We start from the raw sequence: 24,691 nt of genomic DNA on the forward strand, positions 1-24,691 counted from the left end.
GGAAAAGGAAAAGGAAAAGGAAAAGGAAAAGGAAAAGGAAAAGGAAACGGAAACGGAAAAGGAAAAGGAAAAGGAAAAGGAAAAGGAAACGGAAAAGGAAAGAAAAGAAATTTCCCAGAATAGGAAATAAAGAGCTTCCCAGACAAACAAAAGCTAAAGGAATTAATCACCACTAAACAAGCCCTACAAGAAATGTTAAATGGAACTTTCAGTGGAAAGACTATAAGTAGAAGAAAAATAGGAAGCACAAAGCAGTAAAATTGGATTTATCTATAAAAATCAGTCAGGTGGGGGCGAGCGGGTGGCTCAGTTGATTGAGTGTCCGACTTTGGCTCAGGTCATGATCTCACAGTTCATGAGTTTCAGACCTGCATCGGGCTCTCTGTTGTCAGTGTGGAGCCCACTTTGGATCCTCTGTCCCCCCTCTCTCTGCACCTCCTCTGCTCACTCTCCCTCTCTCTCAAAAATAAATACACACAAAAAAAGAGTCATGTGATTCACAAAATAAAAGAATGTAAAGTATGACACCATATACCTAAAAAATGGAGAGGAGGGCGCCTGGGTGGCTCAGTCGGTTGAGCGTCTGACTTCGCTCAGGTCACGATCTCACGGTCCATGAGTTTGAGCCCCGCATCGGACTCTGTGCCGACAGCTCAGAGCCTGGAGCCTGCTTCGGATTCTGTGTCTCCCTCTCTCTCTGGCCCTCCCCCCATTCATGCTCTGTCTCACTCTGTCTCAAAAATAAATAAATGTTAAAAAAAAAAAAATGGAGAGGAAAGAATGGGTTCAAACTTAAGCAACCATCAACTTAATATACACTGCTACATGCATAAGATATTATATAGAAACCTAATGGTAACCACAAATCAAAAATCAGTAGAAGACACACAAAAATAAAGAGAAAGGAATCCAAGTATATCATTAAAGAAAGCCAGCAAACCATGAGAGAAGAGATCAAAGGAAGAAAGGCACAGAGAAGAAATACAAAAACAACCATTAAGTAACAAAAGAGCAATAAGTACATATCTGTCAATAACTTTGAATTTATATGGACAAAAATACTTCAATCAAAAGACACAGGGTGACGGAATGGATAAAAAGGCAAGACCCATCTATATGCTGCCTACAAAAGATTCATTTCAGACCTAAAGACATATGCAGATTGAAGTAAAAAGAAAGCCAGGGTAGCAATATTTACATTGGATAAAATAGATTTTAAAAGACCATAACAAGAGACAAAAAAAACACTATATAATCATAAAGGCAACAATCCAACAAGAAGATTTCACAATTGTAGATATTTACATACTCTACACAGGAACACCCAAATACATAAAATAGCTAATAACAAACATAAAGGAAGTAATCAATACCAATAAAAGTAGGAGACTTTAACACATTCTTTTCAAGTGCACAAGGAACAGTCTCAGGAAAAGATCACTTATTAGGTCACAAAACAAGTTTAAACAAATTCAAAAACACTGAAGTCATACCGTGGAATCTTTCTGATTATAACATTATGAAACTAGAAATCAATCTCAAGGAAAAAATCTGGAAAGAACACAAATACATGGAGGTTAAACAATATGCTACTAAACAATGAATGGGTCAACCAAAAATTCAAAGAGGAAATAAAAAACTCATCATCAGAGATATAAACAAATCAAAACCACAAAATGAGGTACAACCTCACACCTGTCAGAATGGTTAAAAGTAAAACTCAAGAAACAACAGATGTTGGCAAGGATGTGGAGAAAGGGAAACACTTTTGCACTGCTGGTGTAAATGCAAACCGGTGAAGCCACTCTAAAAAACAGTATGGAGGTTCCTCAAAAAATTAAAAACAAAACTACCCTACAACCCAACAATGGCACTACTAGGTATTTATCCAAAGGATACAGAAATGCTGATTCAAAGGAGCACATGCATCCTAATGTTTATAGCAGTGCTATCAACAATAGTCAAATTACGGAAAAGGTCCAAATGTCCAACAACTGAGGAATGGATAAAGATGATGTGGCATATATATATATATATATATATATATACACACACACACACACACACACACACACACACACACACATACACACATATATATATACACAATGGAATATTACAAGGTGATCAAAAAAAATGAGATCTTGCCATCTACAACAATGTGGATGGAACTTGGGTGTGTTATGCTTAGCAAAATAAGTCAGAGAAAGACAAATACCATATGATTTCACTCATATGTGGAATTTAAGAAACAAATAGAATAACACAGGAGAAGGGAAGGAAAAGTAAAATAAAAACAGAGAGGGACGCAAACCCTAAGAGACTTTTAACGACAGAGAACAAACTGAGGGTTGCTGGAGAGAAGGTAGGTGGGAGGGATGGATAAATGGGTGCTGGGCATTAAGGAGGGCACTTATTGGGATGAACGCTGGCTGTTAAATGTAAGTGATGAATCACTGGGTTCTACTCCTAAAACAAATACTACACTGTATGTGAACTAGTTTGAACTTACTTATTTTTAAAATTTTTTAAATTACTTTATTTATTTGGGGGGCAGGGGTAGAGAGAATCCCAAGCAGGCTCTACACTGTCAGCACGGAATCTGACACAAGGCTCAATCTCACTAACTATGAGATCATGATCTGAGCCGAAATTAAGAGGTGGGCGCTCAACCGAATATGCCACTGAAGTGCCCCTTGTGTTTATTTTTAATTTATTTATTTAAATTCAAGTTAGTTGGGGCATGTGGGTGGCTCAATCAGTTAACTGTCCGACTCTTGATTTCGGCTCACATCAGGATCCCACGATCCCTCAGGTCATGGGATTGAGTCCCGCATCGAGATCCATGCTCAGAGTGGAGCCTGCTTAAGATTCTCTCTGCCTCTCCCTCTGCCCATCTCCCCTGCTCATACTCTCTCTCTAAAATAAAATTAAGGGGAGCCTGAGTGGCTCGGTTGGTTCAGTGTCTGACTTTGGCTCAGGTAATGATCTCATGGCTCATGCCCTACATCAGGCTCTGTGCTGACAGCTCAGAGACTGGAGCCTGCTTCAGATTCTGTCTCCGTCTCTCTCTGCCCCTCCCCTTCTCATGCACTCTCTCTCTCTAATATAAATAAATATTTTTAAAAAATTTTTTACAAAATTTTTAAAAAATGAATAAAATAAAAATAAAATAAAAATTAATTAATAAAAAAAATACATGGTGGGTACCTGGGTGGCTTAGTCAGTTAAGTGTCAGACTTCAGCTCAGGTAATGATCTCACGATTCATGAGGTTGAGCCCTGCTAACAGTGTGGAGCCTGTTCAGGATTCTATCTCTCCCTCTCTCTCTCTGCCCCTCCCCACCCTCAAAAAAAAACTTTAAAAAATTATAATAATAAATCATAAAAAATCATAATAAAATAAATAAACTACATGGAGACAAATGAAAATGAAAGCACAAGGGTCCAAATCCTTGGGATGAGTATAAGTCATTCTAAGAAAGAAATTTAGAGCAATACAGGCCTACTTCAAGAAGTAAAAAAAAAAATCGCAAATAAACAACCTAACCTTACAGCTAAAGGAACTAGAAAAGAACAAACAAAACCCAAAACCAGTAGAAGGAAGAAAATAAAGATTAACAGTAGAAATAAACAAAATAGAAACTAAAAAACAATATAACAGATCAATGAAACCAGGAGCTGGTTCTTTGTTTTTGTTGTTGTTCTTGTTGTTTGTTTTAAAGATTTTTTTTTTTTATCATTTTTAAGTAATCTCTACACCCAACATGGGGCTCGAACTCACAAACATGGGATCAAGAGTCACAAGTTCCACCAACTAAGCCAAGAGCTGGTTCTTTGATAAACCTTTAACCAGACTCATAAAAATTAAAAAAAAAAAAAAAAAAAAAAAAAGAGAGCAAGACAGAAGACCCAAAATCAGAAATCAAAGAAAACAAGTAACAACTGACTCTACATTAAGACAAAAGATTATAAGATAATATCACAAAAAATTATATGCCAACAAACTGGACAACCAAGAAGAAACTGATAAATTCTCAGAAACATATAACTTCCCAAAACAGAATCAGGAAGAAACAGAGAATTTGAACAGACCAGCAGTGACATTGAATCTGTAATCCAAAAACTCTCAACAAACAAAAGTCCATGACCAGACAGCTTCATATGTGAATTCTACCAAACATTTAAAGAAGAGTTAATATCTCTTTATTCCAAAAAATAGAAAAGGAAAACTTCCAAATTCATTCTATGAGGCCAGCATTACCCTGATACCAAAACTAGATAGACACTGTGAAAAAAGAGAACTACTGGCCAATATCTCTCACGAACACTGATACAAAAATCCTCAACAAAATATTAGCAAAGTGAAACCAACAATTCATTTAAAAAAATCATTCATCCAGGCACCTGAGTGGCTCAGGTCATGATCTCACAGTTTGGTTCATCTGCTCTCCACACAGAGCCCATTTCAGATCCTCTGTCTCTCTCTCTCTGCCCCTCCCCCACCCGTTCTTGCGTGCTCTCTCTCTCTCTCTCTCTCTCTCTCAAAAAAAATAAACATTAAAAAAAAAAATCATTCACCATGATCAAGTGGGATTTATTCCCAGAATGCAATGATGGGTCAATATTCGCAAATCAATCAACATGACACATCACATCAACAACAAAGGAAAGGATAAGAACCATCATATCATTTTAACAGATGCAGAAAAAGCATTTGACCAAGTATAACATCCACTCACGATACAAACCCTCAAGATAAGCAGGTTTTGGAGGGAACATACCTCAGCATAATAAAGGCCATATGTGAAAAACCCACAGCCAACATCATACTCAGTAGTGAAAAATGGAGAGCTTTCCCCTAAAATCAGGAATAAGACTAAGATGTCTAGTCTCACCATTTTTACTTAACACAGTATTGGAAGTTTAGTCATAGCAATCAGACAAGAAAAATGAATAAAAGGCATCCAAATTGGTAAGGAAGAAGCCAACGTTTCACCATTTGCAGATGATATGATACTATATACAGAAAACCCTCAAGACTCCACCAAAAAACTACTAGAACTGATAAATGACTTCAGTAAGGTCACAAGACACAAAATCAATATACACAAATCTGTTGCATTTCTATACACTAATAATAAAGTAGCATAAAGGGAAATTAAGAAAACAATCCCATTTATAATTGCACAAAAAATAAAATACCTAAGAATAAACTTAACCAAGGAGATGAAAGATCTGTACTCTGAAACTATAAAATACTGACGAAAGAAACCAAAGACAACACAAATGGAAAGATATTCCATGCTCATGGACTGGAAAAACAATTACTGTTAAAATGTCCATACTACCCAGAGCAATCTACATATTTAATGAAATCCCTATCAAAATTCTAATGACATTTTTCACAGAAGTATAACAAACAATGCTAAAAGTTGCATGGAACCATGAAAGACCCCAAATAACCAAAGCAATCTTGTGAAAGAACAAATGGAGGCATCATGGTTCCTGATTTCAAATTATATTACAAAGCTATAGTAATCAAACAATACAGTACTAGCCTAAAAGCAGACATAGACCAATGAAACAAACTAGAGAGCTCAGAAATAAACCCACACAGGGGTGCCTGGATGATGGCTCAGTCCCTTATGCATCCAATTCTTGATTTTTGCCTCAGGTCATGATCCCAGGGCTGTGAAATCAAATCCCGCATTGGGCTCCAGGTTGAACATGGAGTCTGCTTGGGATTCTTTCTTTCTCTCTCTCTCTCTCTCTCTCTCTCTCTCTCTCTCTCTCTCTCTCTCCCCGTCCTCCACTCACACACTTGTGCACACTCTCCCTCTTTCTAAAAGATTTAAATAAATAACCTGCTGACATCCTGAGGGCATGATCTTAAAAAAAAAAGAAACAGACCCACACATAGATGATCAATTAATTTATAACAAGGCAATCAAGAATATACAATAAGGGGGGTGCCTGGGTGGCTCAGTCAGTTAAGCATCCAACTCTAGATTTTGGCTCAGTTCATGATCTCAAGGTTCATGAGTGCAAGTCCCACATCAGGCTCTGTGCTAAGTGTGGAGCCTACTTGGGATTCTTTCTTTCCTTCTCTCTCTGTTCCTCCCCCACTTGTGCTCTCTCTCTCTCTCTCTCAAAATAAACAATAAAATAAAATTTAAAAAAAGAATATACAATGAAGAAATGACACGCTCTTCCATAAATGGTGTTGGGAAAGCCAGTCACATGCAAAAGAATGACACTGGAACATTATCTTATAGCACACAAAAATCAATTAGATATGTATTAATGATTTGACATTAAGACCTGAACCATAAAACAACCAGAAGAGAACTTAGAAAAACTTTCCCTTTATATAGGTTTTGGTGATTTCTTGGATTTGACAGCAAAAGGCAAAGGCAAAAAAAAAAGCAAAATCAAGTACATCAAACTAAAAGCCTTCTACGTAGCAAAGGAAACAAAATGAAAGGCAACCTGTGAAGTGGGAGAAAATATTTACAAATCATATATATGATAAGGCACTCACATCCAAAATACATATAAAAATGAATTCTTAAAACTTAATTAACAAATCTCATTTAACAATGGACAGAAGATCTACATAGACATTTTTCCAAAGAAGACAGATGGCCAACACATACATGAAAAGGTATTCAACATCACTAACCATGGGGGAAATACAAATCAAACCACAATGAGAGTATCACTTCAAATCTATGAGAAATAACAAGCGATGGCAAGGACAAGGAGAAAAGGGAAGACTTGCGCACTATAGGTGGGAATATAAATTGTTGCAAACACTATGAAAAAGAGTATGTTCCTCAAAAAATAAAAAATAGAACTACCATACGATCCAGCAATTCCACTTCTGGGTATCTGTTGAAAGGAAATGAAAACACCACTTTGAAAAGATATATGCACTCCCTTGTTCACTGTAGCATTATTCACAATAGCCAAGACATGGAAGAAACCTAAGAGGCCGTCGATGGATGGATAAAGAAAATGTGGTATATACAAAAAAAGAAGCAAATCTTGCCACTTGAGATAACATGGATGGACCCTGAAGATTTTATGCTAAGTGAAATAAGTCAGACAGAGAAAGGCAAATACTGATGATCTCACATATATGTGACATGTAAAAAAAAAACAAACAAACAAAGTCACAGATTTATAAAACAGACTGACAGTTGCCAATGGCCAGGGTTGGGCAAAATGGATGAAGATGATCAAAACGTATAAACACCCACTTAAAAAATAAATAAGTCAACATATAAAGTACAGCATGCTGATTATAGTGAACTCTACTGTATATTTGAAAGTTGCTAAAAGAGAAAAGCTTAAAAGTTCTCATCACAAGAAAAAAAATTTGTTACCACGTGTGCTGATGGATTTTAAGTGGACATACTATGATCATTTCACACTATACAAAATATTGACTCATTATGCTGTAGACCTGAAATTAATGATATGTCAATTATACCTCAAAAAAATAAATACCAATTTGGGAATTTACAAAAAAACGTTTTATATAGAAGCAGATTTATACATAATAGACTTAAATTTCAATAAATATACATATATACACAGATAGATATCACCAGACACACAAATAAATAGGAAAATATGACCCATTGTCTGGAGGAAATTGTTAAGAGAAACAGACTCAGAAAGGAGAGAAAGAAAGCAATTAGCAGATAGAAAAAAAAAGTTTAAAAAAAATTTTTTAATGTTTATTTTTGAGAGAGTCAGAGCGCAAGCAGGGGAGACACAGAATCTGAATGAAGCAGGTTCCAGGCTCTGAGCTGTCAGCACAGAGCCCAATGTGGGGCTCAAACTCATGAACCATGAGATTATGACCAGAGCTGAAGTCGGATGTTTAACCAACTGAGCCACCCAAGCACCACTTGCAGACAGAAAATTTTAAAATATTGGGGCGCCTGGGTGGCGCAGTCGGTTAAGCGTCTGACTTCAGCCAGGTCACGATCTCGCGGTCCGTGAGTTCGAGCCCCGCGTCGGGCTCTGGGCTGATGGCTCAGAGCCTGGAGCCTGTTTCCGATTCTGTGTCTCCCTCTCTCTCTGCTCCTCCCCCGTTCATGCTCTGTCTCTCTCTGTCCCAAAAATAAACGTTGAAAAAAAAAATTTAAAAAAATAAAATAAAATATTATATAATGTGATTAAGAAATAATGGAAGACATGAACTTAACAATAGAGAAATTAATATAAAAAAGAGGCAAGGGGTGGTGCCTGGGTGGCTCAGTCAGTTAAGCAACTGACTCGATTTCAGCTCAGGTCATGATCTCATAGTTAGTGGGTTCGAGTACAGCTAACACTGACAGTGCATAGCCTGTTTGGGATTCTACCTCTCCCTCTCTTTCTCCCTCACTCATTCATATATATATAAATATACATAAGTGTAAATATACATACACACACACACACACATGCACATACACTCTCTCAAAATAAATAAACTTAAAAAAGAAAAGGAAAAAAAAGAGGCATGTGCTACTTCTGATGATGAAAAACACCACACTTACACCAACAAAATCACTGGTCAGGCTTTAGAGCAAATTAGACACTGTAAAAAAAAAAAAAAATCAATAAACTCAAAGATACTGAGATCAACAGAACTACCAAAATGAAGCAGTGTGGGATGGGGGGTGGCAGGGAAATTGAGCTAGTGAGCTATCAAGCCATGAAGACAAATGGAAGAAACTTAAATGCATACTGCTAAGGGGAAAAAAAAAAAAAAAAGTCAGTCTGCAAAGACTACATACCGTATAATTCCAACTATATAACATTCTGGAAAAGTTATAGAGAACATTTTAAAAGATCAGTGGTCATCAGGGTACAAGAAAGGAAAGAAGGATGAATAGGTGGAACACAGGAGATTTGGGGGGACTATGAAATGATTTTGTACGATACTGTAATGGCAAATACAAGATATTATACATTTGCCAAAACCCACGGAACTGTACAAAACAGTGAATCTTAATGTAAACTATGGATCTTAATCATAATGTATTCCTTCATTTGTAACAAATGCACCACACAAATGTAAGATGTTAACAGAAACGGGGGTGGAGAGAGGGTATGTGAGAGCTCTCTGTACTTTCTATAAACCTGAAACTACTCGAAAAAATCATTGGCTCTTTCAGGTTGTCTCCGTCCTGTCCCCATTTTTTTCATTTGTTTGTTTTTTAAATTAAACACCACCCCCCTCCCTGTCCTTTTCTCTTCCAGTGTCAATATTACAAGCATTATGCAAGGTTCTCCACTAAGCTATCTCTACCCAAGTCCCTCCAAGAACTCTTTTATGATCAAGGTTTTAACTTGGCTAATGAACTGCAAAATAATATCACCCCCTATCACTTGCACTATGTCTGCATCATCTGTCATTTCTACCTGTACGTTCCCCCACTTCAACCACAGCTATCAATGATTATCACCACTTGCCCACTCACCTAGTCCCAAACTTGCAAGTATTCTCCTTGTACCCTATATATTCCCCATTTATGACTAAGACTCATCATTTTCATACTGACCCTTTTCCTCTCCCTTCCATTTCTGCCACCTTCTGAACTTATTACATTCCTGAATTACTTCAATAGCTTCTTTCTGCGTTCCATGTTAAACTCTCAATTTATCCTACATATATTACCAACAGTTTTCATGTGGCTAGCCCTCAATTATTGGTCACTGGAAAGACTGTTGTGGATGATTTTAACAGACACTATTGACTGGCTACCCAATATCCATTCTTCTTTGTTGAGAGAGCTCCAATTTTGTTTGGGGACCTCCACTTTCCCAAGTGACTCAGGGAAGTGAATCCTGGGATGAATCTTGATTGGTCTTACCCAATCACAGTAGTCCCAATCCCCCAAGATTTAAGCCCAAGCATGTGGTTCAGTTCGGGTCGTGAAATGTGAGAGGCGGCCCTCTGAAGACTTCTGAGAAAGATTTCTTTGCTCCTACAAATATGACATAGGAAAAACACGGTACTTTCTCACAGTGCCTGGATGGCTCAGTCAGTTAAGCGTGTGACTCTTGGTTTCGGCTCAGGTCATGATCTCACGGTTTGTGAGTTCAAGCCCTACATCGGGCTCTGTGCTAACAGCGTGGAGTCTGCTCGGGATTCTCTCTCCCTGTCTCTCTCTGCCCCTCCCCTACTCTCTCTCTCTCAAAATAAGTAAATACACTTAAAAAGAAAAAGAAAAAAAACACAGTACTAACTCTACATGTTGTCACATTTGAATTAAATCCTTGGAACTCCTACAGCCAACCTGAAGATAAAGCCGGCAAGCATAAAGGGGGCAGAGGCAAGAGTACTTAAAGAAGTGGAACTGAAGCCCAGATATAGTCCCTGAGGAGGCCTGATATACGCAACATCAGTAAATCTCAGATGCATTATGCTTAATGAAAGAAACCACACAAAGTAGTACATATCATAATGATTCTATATATATATTCCATATGCAGTTCTAAAACAGGAAATATTAATCTATACTGAGACAAGTCATATTATCAATTGCCTGGAGCAGAACTTCCAAGAAATGACTTGTAAGAAGGAACTTTTTAGGGTGATGAAAATGTTCTGTATCATGACAGACGTGGTGATTACAGTCATCAAAATTCATTTAACTGTATCCTTAAAAATGAATGTATTTTACTATATATAAAGTATATTTCAATAAAGTTTATTTAAGAAAAATGGGTAATTAGTACTATAGTATGCCAGATGATTATAAATGCCATGAGGAAAAATAAAGTCAAAAAGAGAGAGTACAGGAGGCAAGAAGGTAGGGGTAGAAGTTATGTATATAATTTTAAACAGGGTGGTTATGACAGGCCTCAGTGCCTTTTTAATAAAGACCTAAAGGAAGACAAAGGTGTACAGCAAACACCTGGAAGAAAACATCTCCAGACAGAGAGACCAGCAACTGCAAAAGCCCTTGTCTTTTTCAGTGATAATATGGAAAGCTATCTGAAGATTTTGATTAGAGTGATTTTTTTTTTTTTAAGTTTATTTATTTTGAGAAAAGGAGGGGCAGAGCTAGGAAGAGACAGAATCCCAAGCAGGCTCCACACTGTCAGTGCAGAGCCCAAGGCAGGGCTCGAACTCACAAACCGCAAGATCATGACCTGAGCCAAGATCAAGAGTGGATGCTTAACTGAGCCATGCAGGTGCCCCTGACTTCTGTTTTGCAAGGATCACTCTGGGTGCTCTGTTGGGAAAAACTATAAAGTGGTAAGGATGCAAGCAGGGGGAGCCCAGTTAGGAGGCAGCTGCAATAATCAAATGGTAGCTGAAATCAGGGAGGTGGTAAGCAGAAATGTTCAGATTCTGGATCAAATTTAAAGATAGTCTTTGCTAATGGACTGAAAGTAAGACTGAAAGAGAGGAGTCAAGGATAACTACAAGATCTGGAAGACATAGAAGGACTAGGGCACCTGGGTGGCTCAGTCAGTTGAGCATCCAACTCTTGATTTCAGTGCAGGTCATGATCCCAGCGTGGTGGGATCTAGCCCCATGTCAGGCTCTGGGCTGTGTGGAACCTGCTTGAGATCCTCTCTCTCCCCACTCCTCTGCCATTCTCCCCCACTCAAGCTTTCTCTCTCAAAACAAAAAAACCGAAGAAGAGGAAATGGAAGGACAAAAAAGTCATCCACTGAAATGAGGAAGACTGTAGGGAAGAACTGGTTTACCTGGAACAGTGAGAATTTTATTTTGGTCAAGTTAATCTTGAGAGGCCTATCGAATGGAGATGTAAAGTAGGCAGGTGGATATACAAATCTGGAGTTCAGGGAAGGGGTCTAAGCTAAAGATAAAAACCTGGGAGTTGCCAGTATATCAAAAGGCACTGTAAAGATATAAGCCTGGGGACACCTGAGTGGCTCAGTTGGTTAAGCATCCAACTTCGGCTCAGGTCATGATCTCATGGTTCACGAGTTCAAGCCCTGCGTCAGGCTGCGTGCTGACAGCTCGGAGCCTGGAGCTTGCTTTGGATTCTGTGTCTCCCTCTCTCTCTGCCCTTCCCCCACTCACACTATCTCTATCTCTCTCTCTTTCTCTCTCTCCAAAATCAATAAACATTAAAAAAAAAAATCTTAAAGAGATAAGCCTGGATGAGATCACTAAGAGACTGAGTAAAGAAAAGAAAAAAAATTCCAAAGGCTGAGCCCAAGGTCAATCTAATACTTGGAAATGGGAAAGAAAAAGAAACAGTAAAGGAGACTGAGAAGGAGTGGCCAGTGAAATAAAAGGAAAACCAAGAGGTGATCTCCTAGAAGCCAAAGGAAGAAAATGGTTCAACCAGGAAAGACCAACTGGAATAAATGCTGATAGGTCAAATTAGATGAGGGCTGAGAATTCACTGGAATTATTAGAGAATCGTGGTCCCTTGAGGAACCCAAGTCCATGTAAACATTCCTTGTTCTAGATGAGTAACTCACACACTGCTAGGTTCAATCTGTACTAATTAGAAATCACTGTGTATTTTTAAATCAAACTATTACTCCTAAAATGGAAGCAGTAGTATGTTAGTCTATTTTAAACATGATGTTTATTTTTGTCACTATTTGGTATTCTAAGTATTCTGGTAAATAATCACCTCTGATGTTTACCACTTTTACTCTAGCCTCATCAAACCCCAAACATTTCCACATATAATCATCAAGATTTGCTATATCTTTTTCCAAGATGTGATCTTTCGTTTACTAAAAGGTTAAAATGTAACACTGGATGAAACAGAACCCCTGGACAGTACAAATTATTATCCAGTGAGCATTAAAGGACACAAACAGAAGACTCCTAGTACAAAACCATAAAGTCACAGAAATATAAATATATTTTCGGACAAATGCAAAAGACTCAATCTAACACACACATACAGGATGCATACTGTGATCCAAATCTTTTTACCCTGAGCCAAACAATGTAAAAGGCTTGGTTTAGGGCAGCCATGCTCTTATCTACTTAAAGATACATTTTTAATACTGGGATCCTGCTGCTGTGCGAATTTTGATAGGAGAACATTTCAAGTCCTCTTCAAAGCCAAGTAATGTGTCTCCCAAGTAATCTGGTCCATTTCAAGGTAACTGACCTTCCTCAAAACAAGAGATGGTTAAGTAGAGTTCTTGGCCAGGACAATAAGATAACATTCCCTCAGACATGTCCATTCGAACTTGAATGCTAAAAATAAATTGAGCATACATTCTTCACAAAACCACAGGCACTAATGGTGCATGCAACACACTGCAATCCTAATTATTCCTTCTGGGCAAAGGATATTTGCAGCCCCTATCAATTCCTGATACAAGGAGTAAAAAAGAATACTAACAAGTCATACCAAGTGTGTATTCACATACATGGACTGACTGCCTTTCAACTTCTAGGTCAATATTTTTTGTGAGCTCCTTTTGGATGTTTCATTAAGCAGATTATGTTCCTGGACATGAACATTTCAGTCCCCTCTCAAACAGATTAGATAGCAAGTTGTTCCTAAATTTGCCACTATGAGATAAGTGGCAGCTAAAATCAGAAAATTCTTGGTACAGCCTAAAAGTGATTGTTTTTCAGGGGCGCCTGGGTGGCTTAGTAGGTTAGGCATCCCACTCTTGATTGCGACTCAGGTCATGGTCTCAGTTGGTGAGATCAAGCCCCACGTCAGGCTCTGTGCTGACAGTGTGGAGCCTGTGTGGAATTCTCTCTCTCCCTCTTTCTCTGTTCCTCTATTTCAAAATAAAGAAATAAACTTAAAAAATAAGAACTGATTGTTTTTCATTTCAGAGAAACTCAGCTAGTCAGTTGCAGCAAACAATTCCCCAATGACAAAGTAACATAGTTCAAGGTTACTGCTACCTTTATTTTTATTTACATGGGAACAACAAGGTAATGGTACTTTTCACCCTTCCCTCAGTTTACTAAATCAATCCTTATCACCAATTAGAATACACTGTAGTATCCTCTTGGGTTGCTGAGTAATTGCTACTTTCATGCAACAAAAGCAGGTTTTGTTTCATCCTTTGCCAGTTTAAAAAACAAATGTGAAGCCTTTTGATGTCAGGAAATCCAAAAGCAAAGTGCTCCAAGTAACCAAATGAATCAATTCCATTTACATTTTTTAATCAAGTTCAAGCCTAAAATAAGTAACCCTACAAGGACACATTAAGTAAAAATTTTATTTTCGCATGTTTGTACATCCCAAGTAGAACAGACTTCTCCTGTTTTTACAATAAACTTCTAATTAGCACACGAATTTTCAAAACTAATTTCCTGTGTTTCAGTGAGACTGGATTCTGGAGGACATGGGAGGGGAAGCAGGGAAAGAATTATTAAAAGTACTCTTCTAAAGAAGAAACATGGCTATGTAATTCCTACGCAAATGTTTGTTAGCTTGCCCTCGCATAAAAACAGTGATGTCATTCTACACAGCAGTACAGCAGAGTTATAATGAACACTAAGTTTTTAAATCACTGACAACTTAAGGAAATTAAGAATATTACTCAAAAATCTCCTCTCCCTAGAGTACCACATCTGTGAAAGAGGAGAATGTGCCCATCTGAGGTTACATACACACTCAGCATCAACAAAAGTGAAGTCATTTCTCCTTGCACAACAGGAAAAGTTGTTTTTGTTTTTTTTTTTCCCCCTTACAGCTCTGAGCAATGAAAGCCAGGACTTTAAATGGCTCTGTATAAAAACACAAAAAGGGAGGGTCACAATCTATTAGTAAAAGCAGTTCAACATCAAGAACCCCTCTTCCTTTAAAATAAAATCTAAAAAATAACTTTTTAAAAATGCCTTCTTACCTTTGAAAATTATTTTATCTTTGCTTCATTTTCTCTACTCTAAAATACAGATTACTACATTTAAAGAGAAGATATAAGGAGCTGATAAATTTCTATCTGCAGTGTGCTCTCACAGCAAAAATAATGTGTACTTTTCTCCTATAGCAATCACTAAATAAAATATCCAAACCTGATTCCAGTAAGAACAATATAAACTATTTTTACTATAACATCAACAATATTTACTGCACCAAGTTTTGTGGTTTATTTCCTAATCTAGTAAAACTATTTCATCAGCCTTAAAATTAAACCAAATTGACTAGAATACCAACTTTACAACTATCTGAAATTGTAAAATGGTTGCAAAACTTCAGGCACCATGACTATGTCCCTTTCTATTAATATTTAACATAACTAAAAGAGAAACCAAATATTTCGACTTGGCTTTACTAACTGTCATGATTCAAACTACAGGTCAACATCCAACCTAACAATTAAAATCACAAGAGAACTAACATAATAGTTTAAACAAAGGGCAGTTCAACCAAGCTACCGTGAAAAATTCAGATTTCTACATCCTAATTGCTTGAAAAGTTGCTCAACTGTTCAGATTTTGGCTACTGTTAATTTGTTCCCTATCAGGAATATATCTACTGTTTTTACTTTCTACCTGTGCCACATTTATCTTAGGTTTTACACTTCTGGATCTTTCAACCATTAGAGATCAACCATCAAATTACTTCAACAAGTAGAAATAGCAACACCGCTCCCAAACAGCAAATTCTGCATTGCTAGACACTTATCTAGTTGGTAGATTTATACCATTGTTCATTCTTAGTTCCTTAAATGTAAAAAATACCCACAGAATGGTGGCATACCTCTAAATTGGTTTAAATATGGTACAAAGTTATTTTTAGTTAGGTTCAAGTTTTAAAAAGGCACTAATCATTCTTCTCAGAGACTAATCTACTCAAGTTCCTCCCATATTAAAAAAAATTAAAGCTTAATTTGTCTCTCTTGGAAAAAAGAAGTGTATGTAATGCTCAAGTAAAAGAACATTAGAATTACAGAATACTAAACCTGATATCAAATCAGGGTCAGGATCATACCTATTGTTAATAAAAATAAGTCTGACATTTATTCTAATGATGGTCCTTTCAAACACTAGCAAGGCTAAATGTTCTCTATATGCACTTTCAAATGTAATTCTTATTTTTAAAAAATTCTCCTATCTTCTAGTGTGCAAAAAGGGAAGAAAACCCCCATAAATCCTTATAAACTGGTTCTTATTCATAAAAAAAAAAGGATACCAGAAACATTCATGTATTATTTGAGAATTGTGTCTATTCCCTCCTTGCATGCTGGAAAGATGCAAAGACAAACACTTGCAATTATTCAGACAGATCATTCCACAGTTGTAACTTTCATCACAGTTCTCAAAGCAGTATGGTGAGGTCAGCTCACAAACAGCTTAAGTAGCAAAACTAGAATTTGGTGGTAGTAGTATCAGGCTACATAACAGCCTCTCCAAAGAATATGAAGTAAGAGAACTGAAATGTGCTGGCAACATGCCAAGAGACTGGACAGAATATAGCTTTGAGCAATGAATACGCAGAGTTTACAGTGTATAGCAATTCATCATCTCTTATCCTGTAGTTTGATTTTCCTTGTATAAAAACCAAAATAAGCCATATACAGGAGGTCATTTAACACTACCAAATTTCTCTACATATGTGTCTTAAAAGACATCTGGGCATGCAATGATTTGGTTAAACTAAAAACATACCCTATAAAGGAATATGTAACTTCCATCTTATATGGAGATGAAGAATATGAAATAGATATTATTATATTGATATTATTCTACATAGAACAGCTTTTATTCTCTAAGGATTATACTGCCCTGGGCCTAATTCTAAATGCTTAGGTTTTTCTATAGTGCCAGTTCTAACTAATTATCTCTGCAACTGATTGGCTTTTAGAATTGGTTAACCTTCTCAGGAGATTTAATTAAGAATTTATCGGGGCGCCTAGGTGGCGCAGTCGGTTAAGCGTCCGACTTCAGCCAGGTCACGATCTCGCAGTCCGTGAGTTCGAGCCCCGCGTCAGGCTCTGGGCTGATGGCTCGGAGCCTGGAGCCTGTTTCCGGTTCTGTGTCTCCCTCTCTCTCTGCCCCTCCCCCATTCATGCTCTGTCTCTCTCTGTCCCAAAAATAAATAAAAACGTTGAAAAAAAAAATTTTTTTTAAAAAAGAATTTATCTTATCCAATCAAAGAACATAATTTTGATAAGAAACAACTGCTTTGACCTAGTCAAAATGTTACTTTTACAATTTCACCTTTGTTGAATCATATTTTAAAACAGAATAAGAGGGGCGCCTGGGTGGCGCAGTCAGTTAAGCGTCCGACTTCAGCCAGGTCACGATCTCGCGGTCCGTGAGTTCGAGCCCCGCATCAGGCTCTGGGCTGATGGCCCAGAGCCTGGAGCCTGTTTCCGATTCTGTGTCTCCCTCTCTCTCTGCCCCTCCCCCATTCATGCTCTGTCTCTCTCTGTCCCAAAAATAAATAAACGTTTGAAAAAAAAAAAATTAAAAAAAAAAAAACAGAATAAGAAAACCTAATTCGTAAGTCTTTGACTTTCTAACTGTATTTTCTTTCTGAAGAAACAAAAGAAAATGTACCTATTTTAGGCAAAAGAATCATATGCAATTCAAATCAAGACACATTTTACACCTATTTTGTGCCAGACATTATGTTGAGAACAGAGGAAACAAAGATAAAGATGTATACAGTCTCAATGAGCTGACAATCAATCTAGTTGAGGCAAATGACCCACTTAGAAATCAATCATCTCTCTCTGTCTCTGTCTCTGCTATACTAGCTACAGGAACAAAGCTCTGGTATCACCCAGGAAAGTGTGAATAAGTCTGCCAGGGAAGACAGAAAAATCTTCAGAGAAGACAAGCTATGTCTTGAAGGATAAAAATTTCACAAGGGAAAGGGGATACTTCAAGCCAAAGAAAGAATGAACAAAATCAAGAAAGCACAAAAACATCTGACAGGGGCACCTGTGTGGCTCAGTCAGTTAAACGGCTGACTCAATTTCAGCTCAGGTCATGATCCCACAGTCCGTGAGTTCAAGCCCCGCATTGGGCTCCATGCTGACAGCTGGGAGCCTGCTTGGGATTCTCTCTCCCTGCCCCTCCCCTGCTCAATAGCACATGAACCAGCTCTTCCTCTCTCTCAAAATAAATAAATATACTTAACAAACAAACAAACAAAAACGGGTGACAAAGTCCGGTGACAAAAGTAGGGACAACGATTTCCGGTACATGTACTACTTATTCCTCTTCTATCGTCACCCATGACAGACATACTAATCAATTAAAGCATGTTTAAAGCCCACATGAGACTCAAAGTCCTTTTCAACAGATCACCCAAAATCAACGGAAGGATGTTAAATCCATGAGATGAAATTTGCACTATACTGAGCCTGGGACTAGAAAGTGGTGGGACTTGAGGCTACAGGGGTACATTAAGGACAGATTATAAATGAACATGAATGCTAGGCTAAGAAGTTTAGATTTCATCCTGTGGGCAACAGATCAAAGAATTTTATGAAAAATATGGATGTGATCAATTCTGGCAGATGTATGAAGAGTACACGTGAACACACAGAATAAAGGCAGAGAGAACAGCTAAGAGGCTATTGCAATAATCTAGGTAAGATACAATGAAGCCCGAATGTCAGTGATAGCAAAAATCTACTGCAGGCTCTAAACAAAATGGAGTGTTTTGGATTCTATAATTCATGGTTTTAAACAACAGTTTGAGAAAAATTAGTATTCTAGTTGGAATTCCCAAATAATATTCAAAAAAGAAAAGACAAATTAAGGTAAAGACTGGAATTAAAGAAGTGAATCACAATGATACTCAAGATTACTCAAGACTATAAATTCAGAAATAGTTATTTCAGGTTTAGCATCAAGGGGAACATCCTCATGACCAGACTAATACTCAGCAAGTCTTTTCTTCCTGAGGGCGCTAACACTCTAGCCAAACAACAAACTCTATTCACCTTACATGCCCCCACAATGCAGAGTCAAATTCGCACTCCCAGTGGGATGCAGAAAGAACAAAAGTCAAATTGAAAACCAAAGTTTGAAACTATGTAGGAAGTTCCACTTTATCCAAACATTTACAACAATGTATTTATTTTACACAAAATAAATCTTATGGAAATACTACTACTATTCTACCATGAACTAAATCATATCCCAGCCTTTTAACTCTAGACTTCTTGGCATGGAATACAATCTAGCTGTAGCACTTATGGCAGTATGCAAAAAAAAAAGTAACAACCTAGCACTTTTGGAGAATGTTTTAATAAACTATTCTGATTAAAACCAAAAACTTCATTATAGCCCAAAAGGCCAAAGACAATCTATTTTGGAAAAAGAGATTCTTTTACTGTTGCAAAGGCTAATGTACTGATGTGAAATCCAAGTGCAACGTGTTAACGTGCATGCTAGAAAAGCTACCACTACTGTTTAAGACCTAAGGATACTCATATTAAGAATAAAATTATCCTATAGTGAATGCCAACAATGCACCTGTACGATATAGATATATATTCAAGGGTTTTACTTTGTTACTGTCCCAATTCTTTTCTCTCCTAATAACAAACTGTCAAAGTGGGATTCTCCTCCTCTCAAAATAAGCTAAAATGAAAATATGAACTACAGATATAAAATTTATGTGATATATTGTTTATTCTGAGAAAACAAATCACATGTTTATCATAATCCCTCTCTTTCATTAAGAAAAGGAGTAGCTAGTCGTGAGCAGAGTCTACTTCTCATGATGTCATTCCAAAGCCATTACTAAATGTTACACGTTATGCTTCCTTCAAATCAATCACTAAACAAGTCATCTTCAGACTGAGGTCAAATTCCATTCACTACAAGATCTCCAAACTTGAAGTAATGGTCCATTTACTAAGTAATATTCAAAGACCAAATTCCAGAAAAACCCTCCCCTTGTACCTCCCCCACTTAAAAAAAGTCTTCTCCTTTTAGCTCATTGTAATGGAATGTGACCTGTAGTTAAGGGCTTTTCCATTCCTTATTTACTGTTTAGAGAACATGAAGCTCATCTATTCTCTCTCATAAGAGTAATAGATTTCTTAAAATAAAAAGAGTGAAGTATATATAGGTGGTCAATCATATAACAATTAGAACAAACAAAAAGTAAATTGATTTACTTGATTTCTCATGCATGACAGAATGAGTGTATTTAAATGATAAATGGATCTATTTTTATCTTACAACACTGGTCCAACATCTTAAAGGACCTAGGATTTGTAGGACTCCTAATAAATCAGGTAAGGAAGGAGAAGTTAAAACTACACCTACTTAAATAAATCTTCACACAAAAAATTACTGTAAACTTCTTTTCATGACAAATCATTTTCGTCATTGAACTTACACACTTAAATATCTACCTGATCACAGAGAGAAGAGGAAAATATCTAAGAAATGTACTGCAAAGTCTAAAATTAAACACATCTATCTGGGGTTCAGTTAGCATTTTTAAAAAGTATGTATTTGGCTAGGTGATCCTCAAAGTTTCCATGATACTTTAACCCAAGTTTTAAAATGAACAAATTCTAGACAAAAACTTCTCCCACAATAACCCCCTTCAGGATACATTTTACTTACATTCTTCCTACACCTTCATACATGTTAGTCTCATCTATCAAAGTCATAATCTCTGTATCTGTAAGATGTGCATGCTTTTTCGTCCTGTTTAGCTGTTCAATCTGTATGTCTGCAAGCTTCACCTTCTGTTGAGTGTCAATAACTTTGGCTTGAAGCTCTGTGAAGGCCTAATAAAAAAAAAAAGTCCTTCATTTAGTGGGTGAAACATTTTACAGGAAACACTTGAGTCAAATACAAATATATTAAAATAAGCTGCTAACCAGAAACAAAGTTGTGAAATTTACCAACACAAACATCAATAAAACTCAATACAACTGTAAACAATCAAGCCACCATGCTAAATCATGAACTTACCCTGTCCTCAGAAAATGCAGTCTACATGAAGCAGAACAAATGCACCTTAAATAACCATATGAAGAAGCAGGCATCCAAAGAGTAATAAAACAATAAATGCAACAGAGGATGAAACACAGTGATTCAAAACAAAACTATAACGATTCACTACATTTGTATTACACTGCTAGGTTTCAAAACACTTTCCCACATTTATTTGAAATACTAACATGGGAATATTAATATGAGAACATTGAGGAATATAGTAATATCTCATTTACTCCTCTCAATAATCCTATGATTTAGGAATGGGAGTTTTCATCATCACTCTTTACAGATTAAAGTAACCAACTTAGGGGCTCCTGAGTGGCTCAGTCTGTTAAGCATCCGACTTTGGCTCAGGTCATGATCTCATGGTTCCTGAGTTCAAGCCCCGCGTCAGGCTCTGTGCTGACAGTTCCAGGCCTGGAGCCTGCTTCAGATTCTGTGTCTCCCTGTCTCTCTGCCTCTCCCCTGCTTGCTGTCTTTCTATCTCTCAAAAATAAATAAACATTTAGAAAACATTTTTTTTAAATAAAGTAACCAATTTAGTTGAAGAGATGTAAGTGGCTTGCACAGGGTTGAACAACTATTATGAGGAAAGGCAGGAACTTAACACTGAAACCCATTTCTTCTGACCTTTAGTTCAGGAATGTTTCTATTTTACAGTAACATTCAGGATACAAATATTTTTAAAATAAAGATTAAAAAAAATTTAAAAATTCAAGGCACTGGTAGAATTGCATCATAATCTTCATATGCACATACCAAGCCAGATTTGATCCTCGTGTACACTTAAAGATAAACACAGTTCTTGGATACTCTTATTTAAGGGCCTGGAATGACTTGCAGATGTTGTCAAATTTATGCCTTAATAATACCACTTGTGACTGCATTACAGGGCAAAGCCCTCTACTTAACTTTTTTCAGACTTTGTTCTCACCTATTAGTAAGGTTTCAAAAGACGGATTTGGGGAGAGAGGAGGTGCCTGAAATTTCCTATTAGTCTTCACTACCCGCCCCCCGCAAAAGACCTTATAAAGATATTAGAAGATGAAACCTTTAAACAACAAGTTTGTTTTTTACTTAAGCTAACTGGCTGTCAAAACTATCCAATTTAAGTCTCCAATCATCTTCTTCGTTTGCATTCATTGTCCAGAGGTTTCTTAACAAATTCAAATGCTGGGAGTTAAGTCCACTCACAGCTATACTCTATTGTTAGCTCTTTCACTAAACCCTGACTTACATTAGAACCTTTAACAGAAAAAAAGATAAACTTTTAGAATGCTTTAATCATTCTTCAGATTAATTCTGTTTTGCATGTAAACTTACAGGTGATCTGTGCACATTGCTAAAGCAGCTGGTATACAGTTCAAGCTAAGATATTACAGCATTAGAGAACACCAGGTTAAGGGCTAAATTTACAAGTTTCAAAAGAAGAAACACAAAAAGCAAGGTACATACACATAAATCCTCAGAGCAATAACAAACAACTTCATTTAATAGGAGCAACAAATATTTGAGCTATCTTATTTCATATGCAAAGGTTCACCCAAACGAAGTGTTAAGACGTTAAATTTGCTCTTCTGAAGAACCTAAGCTAACAAACAAAAGGTGTGGAGTTAAGCAAAGAATAGTGGATTCTAGTCCCAACGTTGGACTACATCTTTTCTAGAATTCAGTTTCCTTTTATAGAAAAGTATAGGTTTAAAGTTGATGAAGTTCAGGATGCTTTCCCTGACAACCCTTAAGTGGCAAAAACGTTTTTGGGTAACAACACATTTATAAACAACTGTTTGAAGAGAGAAACCCAATTCCTTCCGATACCGATTTTATTTGGAAAATTTTACGGGCTTGTTCTTGTTTCCTTTTTTTTTTTTTTTTTTTTTTTTTTTTGGCAGGTCCTTCAAGAAAGGGGGAAGGGGAGATAGGGCTGGGAGTCAAAGCCCTGCTATGAGACTATCTAACTTTGAACCGTACGTACATACTGTGACCTTTCAAAGCATGAGATGGAGTAAGTGGCCTAAAAACACAGGATGGCCTTGGAGTTTTTCAAAGCAAATGAAGATTAAGGATTTACAGATGCCTCAGACCGGGCAAGCCGTCCGAAGGGGCTCCAACTTGAAACGCTTACTTCAGGCCTTACTATGAAACTGAAGGCTCCACACAACGAAACGGCCCTGGAGGTCAGAACGAGAAGACGGGCCAGCTATCGGCCCGCCACAGGAATCAAACCTGCCCAACCGGCTCTTAGGCAGAAAGACCTGCTCGCCCCCCACGCCATCCTAAGGAGACCCGGTCCCGCCTTAGGACTCTGGGAAATCACGCCCCAGTTCCCTGAGGCCTCTTTTCTTCCTCCGGACTCGAGTCTCACTCGATATTCTTGACCACAGTCCCCTTAGCTTCCAAAGAGAAGCCTCTGCCAGGTGAGGACCCTCTTTTACCTTCTTCAATTCCAGATCCACGGGAGCGGCCATCTTGGTTCAGTCGACGCGCCTGCGCAGTAGGAGAAAGCCGGAAGGATAGTGGGGGAGGGGCGGGCCTTGGAGGTTTGACTGTCCCCTTTCCTTCTGCGCCTGCGCATGGGTCGGATTAGCCGAGCTTCAAGAACTGTTATGATACACATTACGTCCTCCTCACGTGACCTATCAGGCCTGGCGCGCAGATTCTGAGGATGGTTTTAAGCACTCGGACAAATAGCTTACCTTGTGCTTGCTGAATAGAGTTGCATGCAGATTCGGCCAAAACCTTTTCAGGCATTCATTCCTTTAGCTAATCCCTGTGGTGTCAGGGAAGTGGAAAAATCAGCCGGAGCTTCAGGCAGGATAGTGTGGAGGAGACCAGAGGTCTTCGTTGAAATGTTCTTCTACTGAAATTTATTTCTACTGAAATCCCCTGGAAGACTTTCTAGACACAGTAGTTCTCAAGAGTGGCCAAATGAATTTATTAGAAGAGTACAGATTCTCTGGTCCTTATCACAAGCTTAATTATTTAGAATCTTTGACACTGGGGCCAGGAAATTTGTGTTTTCGAAAACTCCCCTTATCACCTGTAAGTCACCCAGCAAGTCACCTGCAGACCACATTTTGAGAATCTGCTGTAAAAGCTTTGGCATTTGAACCAGAAGGATGAATAGTAATTAGACTTTAGAAATGGATGAAATGGATGTTTTACCTGATGTGGAGAACAAGGGCAAGAGGAAATGTAGATAAATTTCCTTATAACCCGAAGTTCATTGACAAATACTTGAGACAGGCAGAGTATGACATTCCTCCAGGAACTCCCAACTGTCTTAATGTTTTGCTAGAGGGGAAAAACCCTTAGCTAAAAATAGTTAAAATCTTGTAAGTGTTCTTTAGCATATCCAAGTCCTTTTGGAAACTTCACCTTGTCTTTACCTCCCCCAACTCCCCAACTATGGTAAAATCTTGGTTTGAGAGCATAATTTGTTCAGGGAACATTCTTATAATACAAAGCACCCATATATCAAAGCGAATTTTAAGAACCATTGGCTCAGTTGGGATCATGTGTCATTCGGCATTACATACTGCTCTTATTGTAAGACATTGCTCGTTTATCAAGTTAAAATGTATTAGAAAAGTTTGCTCATCTTGCAGAACACTGGCAGAACAAATTACTCACAATCCAAGGTTTTACTGTATATAATCACTCACCCCTGACAATCCCAGTGCAGCTCTTTCTGCCCACAGGTCTTGTCCCTGTGCTTTAATAAAAAGACCTTTTTGTGCCAAAGACGTGTCAAGAATTCGGGGCACCTGGGTGGCTCAGTCAG

The 24,691-nt window shown here is 37.6% G+C and overlaps 1 protein-coding gene across 4 annotated transcripts in view; it reads right to left on the minus strand.

Annotated features, from left to right (window-relative positions):
- The window catches only part of PFDN1 (prefoldin subunit 1), a 73,119-nt gene extending 49,646 nt beyond the window's left edge, over positions 1–23,473 (minus strand). The window contains exons 1-3 of one of the 4 annotated variants that reach the window (XR_005781371.1): positions 23,343–23,473; positions 20,527–20,693; positions 8,578–8,595 (exon numbers count right to left, since the gene is read on the minus strand). Coding sequence is in view for 1 of the 4 variants with exons in the window: in XM_040444670.1 (XP_040300604.1) it covers positions 20,527–20,693; positions 23,343–23,375 (200 nt within the window). In the remaining 3 variants the exon portion in view is untranslated. Of the gene's footprint in view, positions 1–8,577; positions 8,596–14,184; positions 14,316–14,691; positions 14,710–20,526; positions 20,694–23,342 lie in introns of those variants that run through there. The other 3 variants (XR_005781372.1, XR_005781373.1, XM_040444670.1) reach the window with 3 other exon arrangements.
- Between the last annotated feature and the right edge of the window lie 1,218 nt (positions 23,474–24,691).

This window comes from Herpailurus yagouaroundi, unplaced genomic scaffold (genome assembly GCF_014898765.1).
Source record: "Herpailurus yagouaroundi ecotype Mexico unplaced genomic scaffold, PumYag 192, whole genome shotgun sequence".
Classification (NCBI taxonomy): Eukaryota; Metazoa; Chordata; class Mammalia; order Carnivora; family Felidae; genus Herpailurus; species Herpailurus yagouaroundi.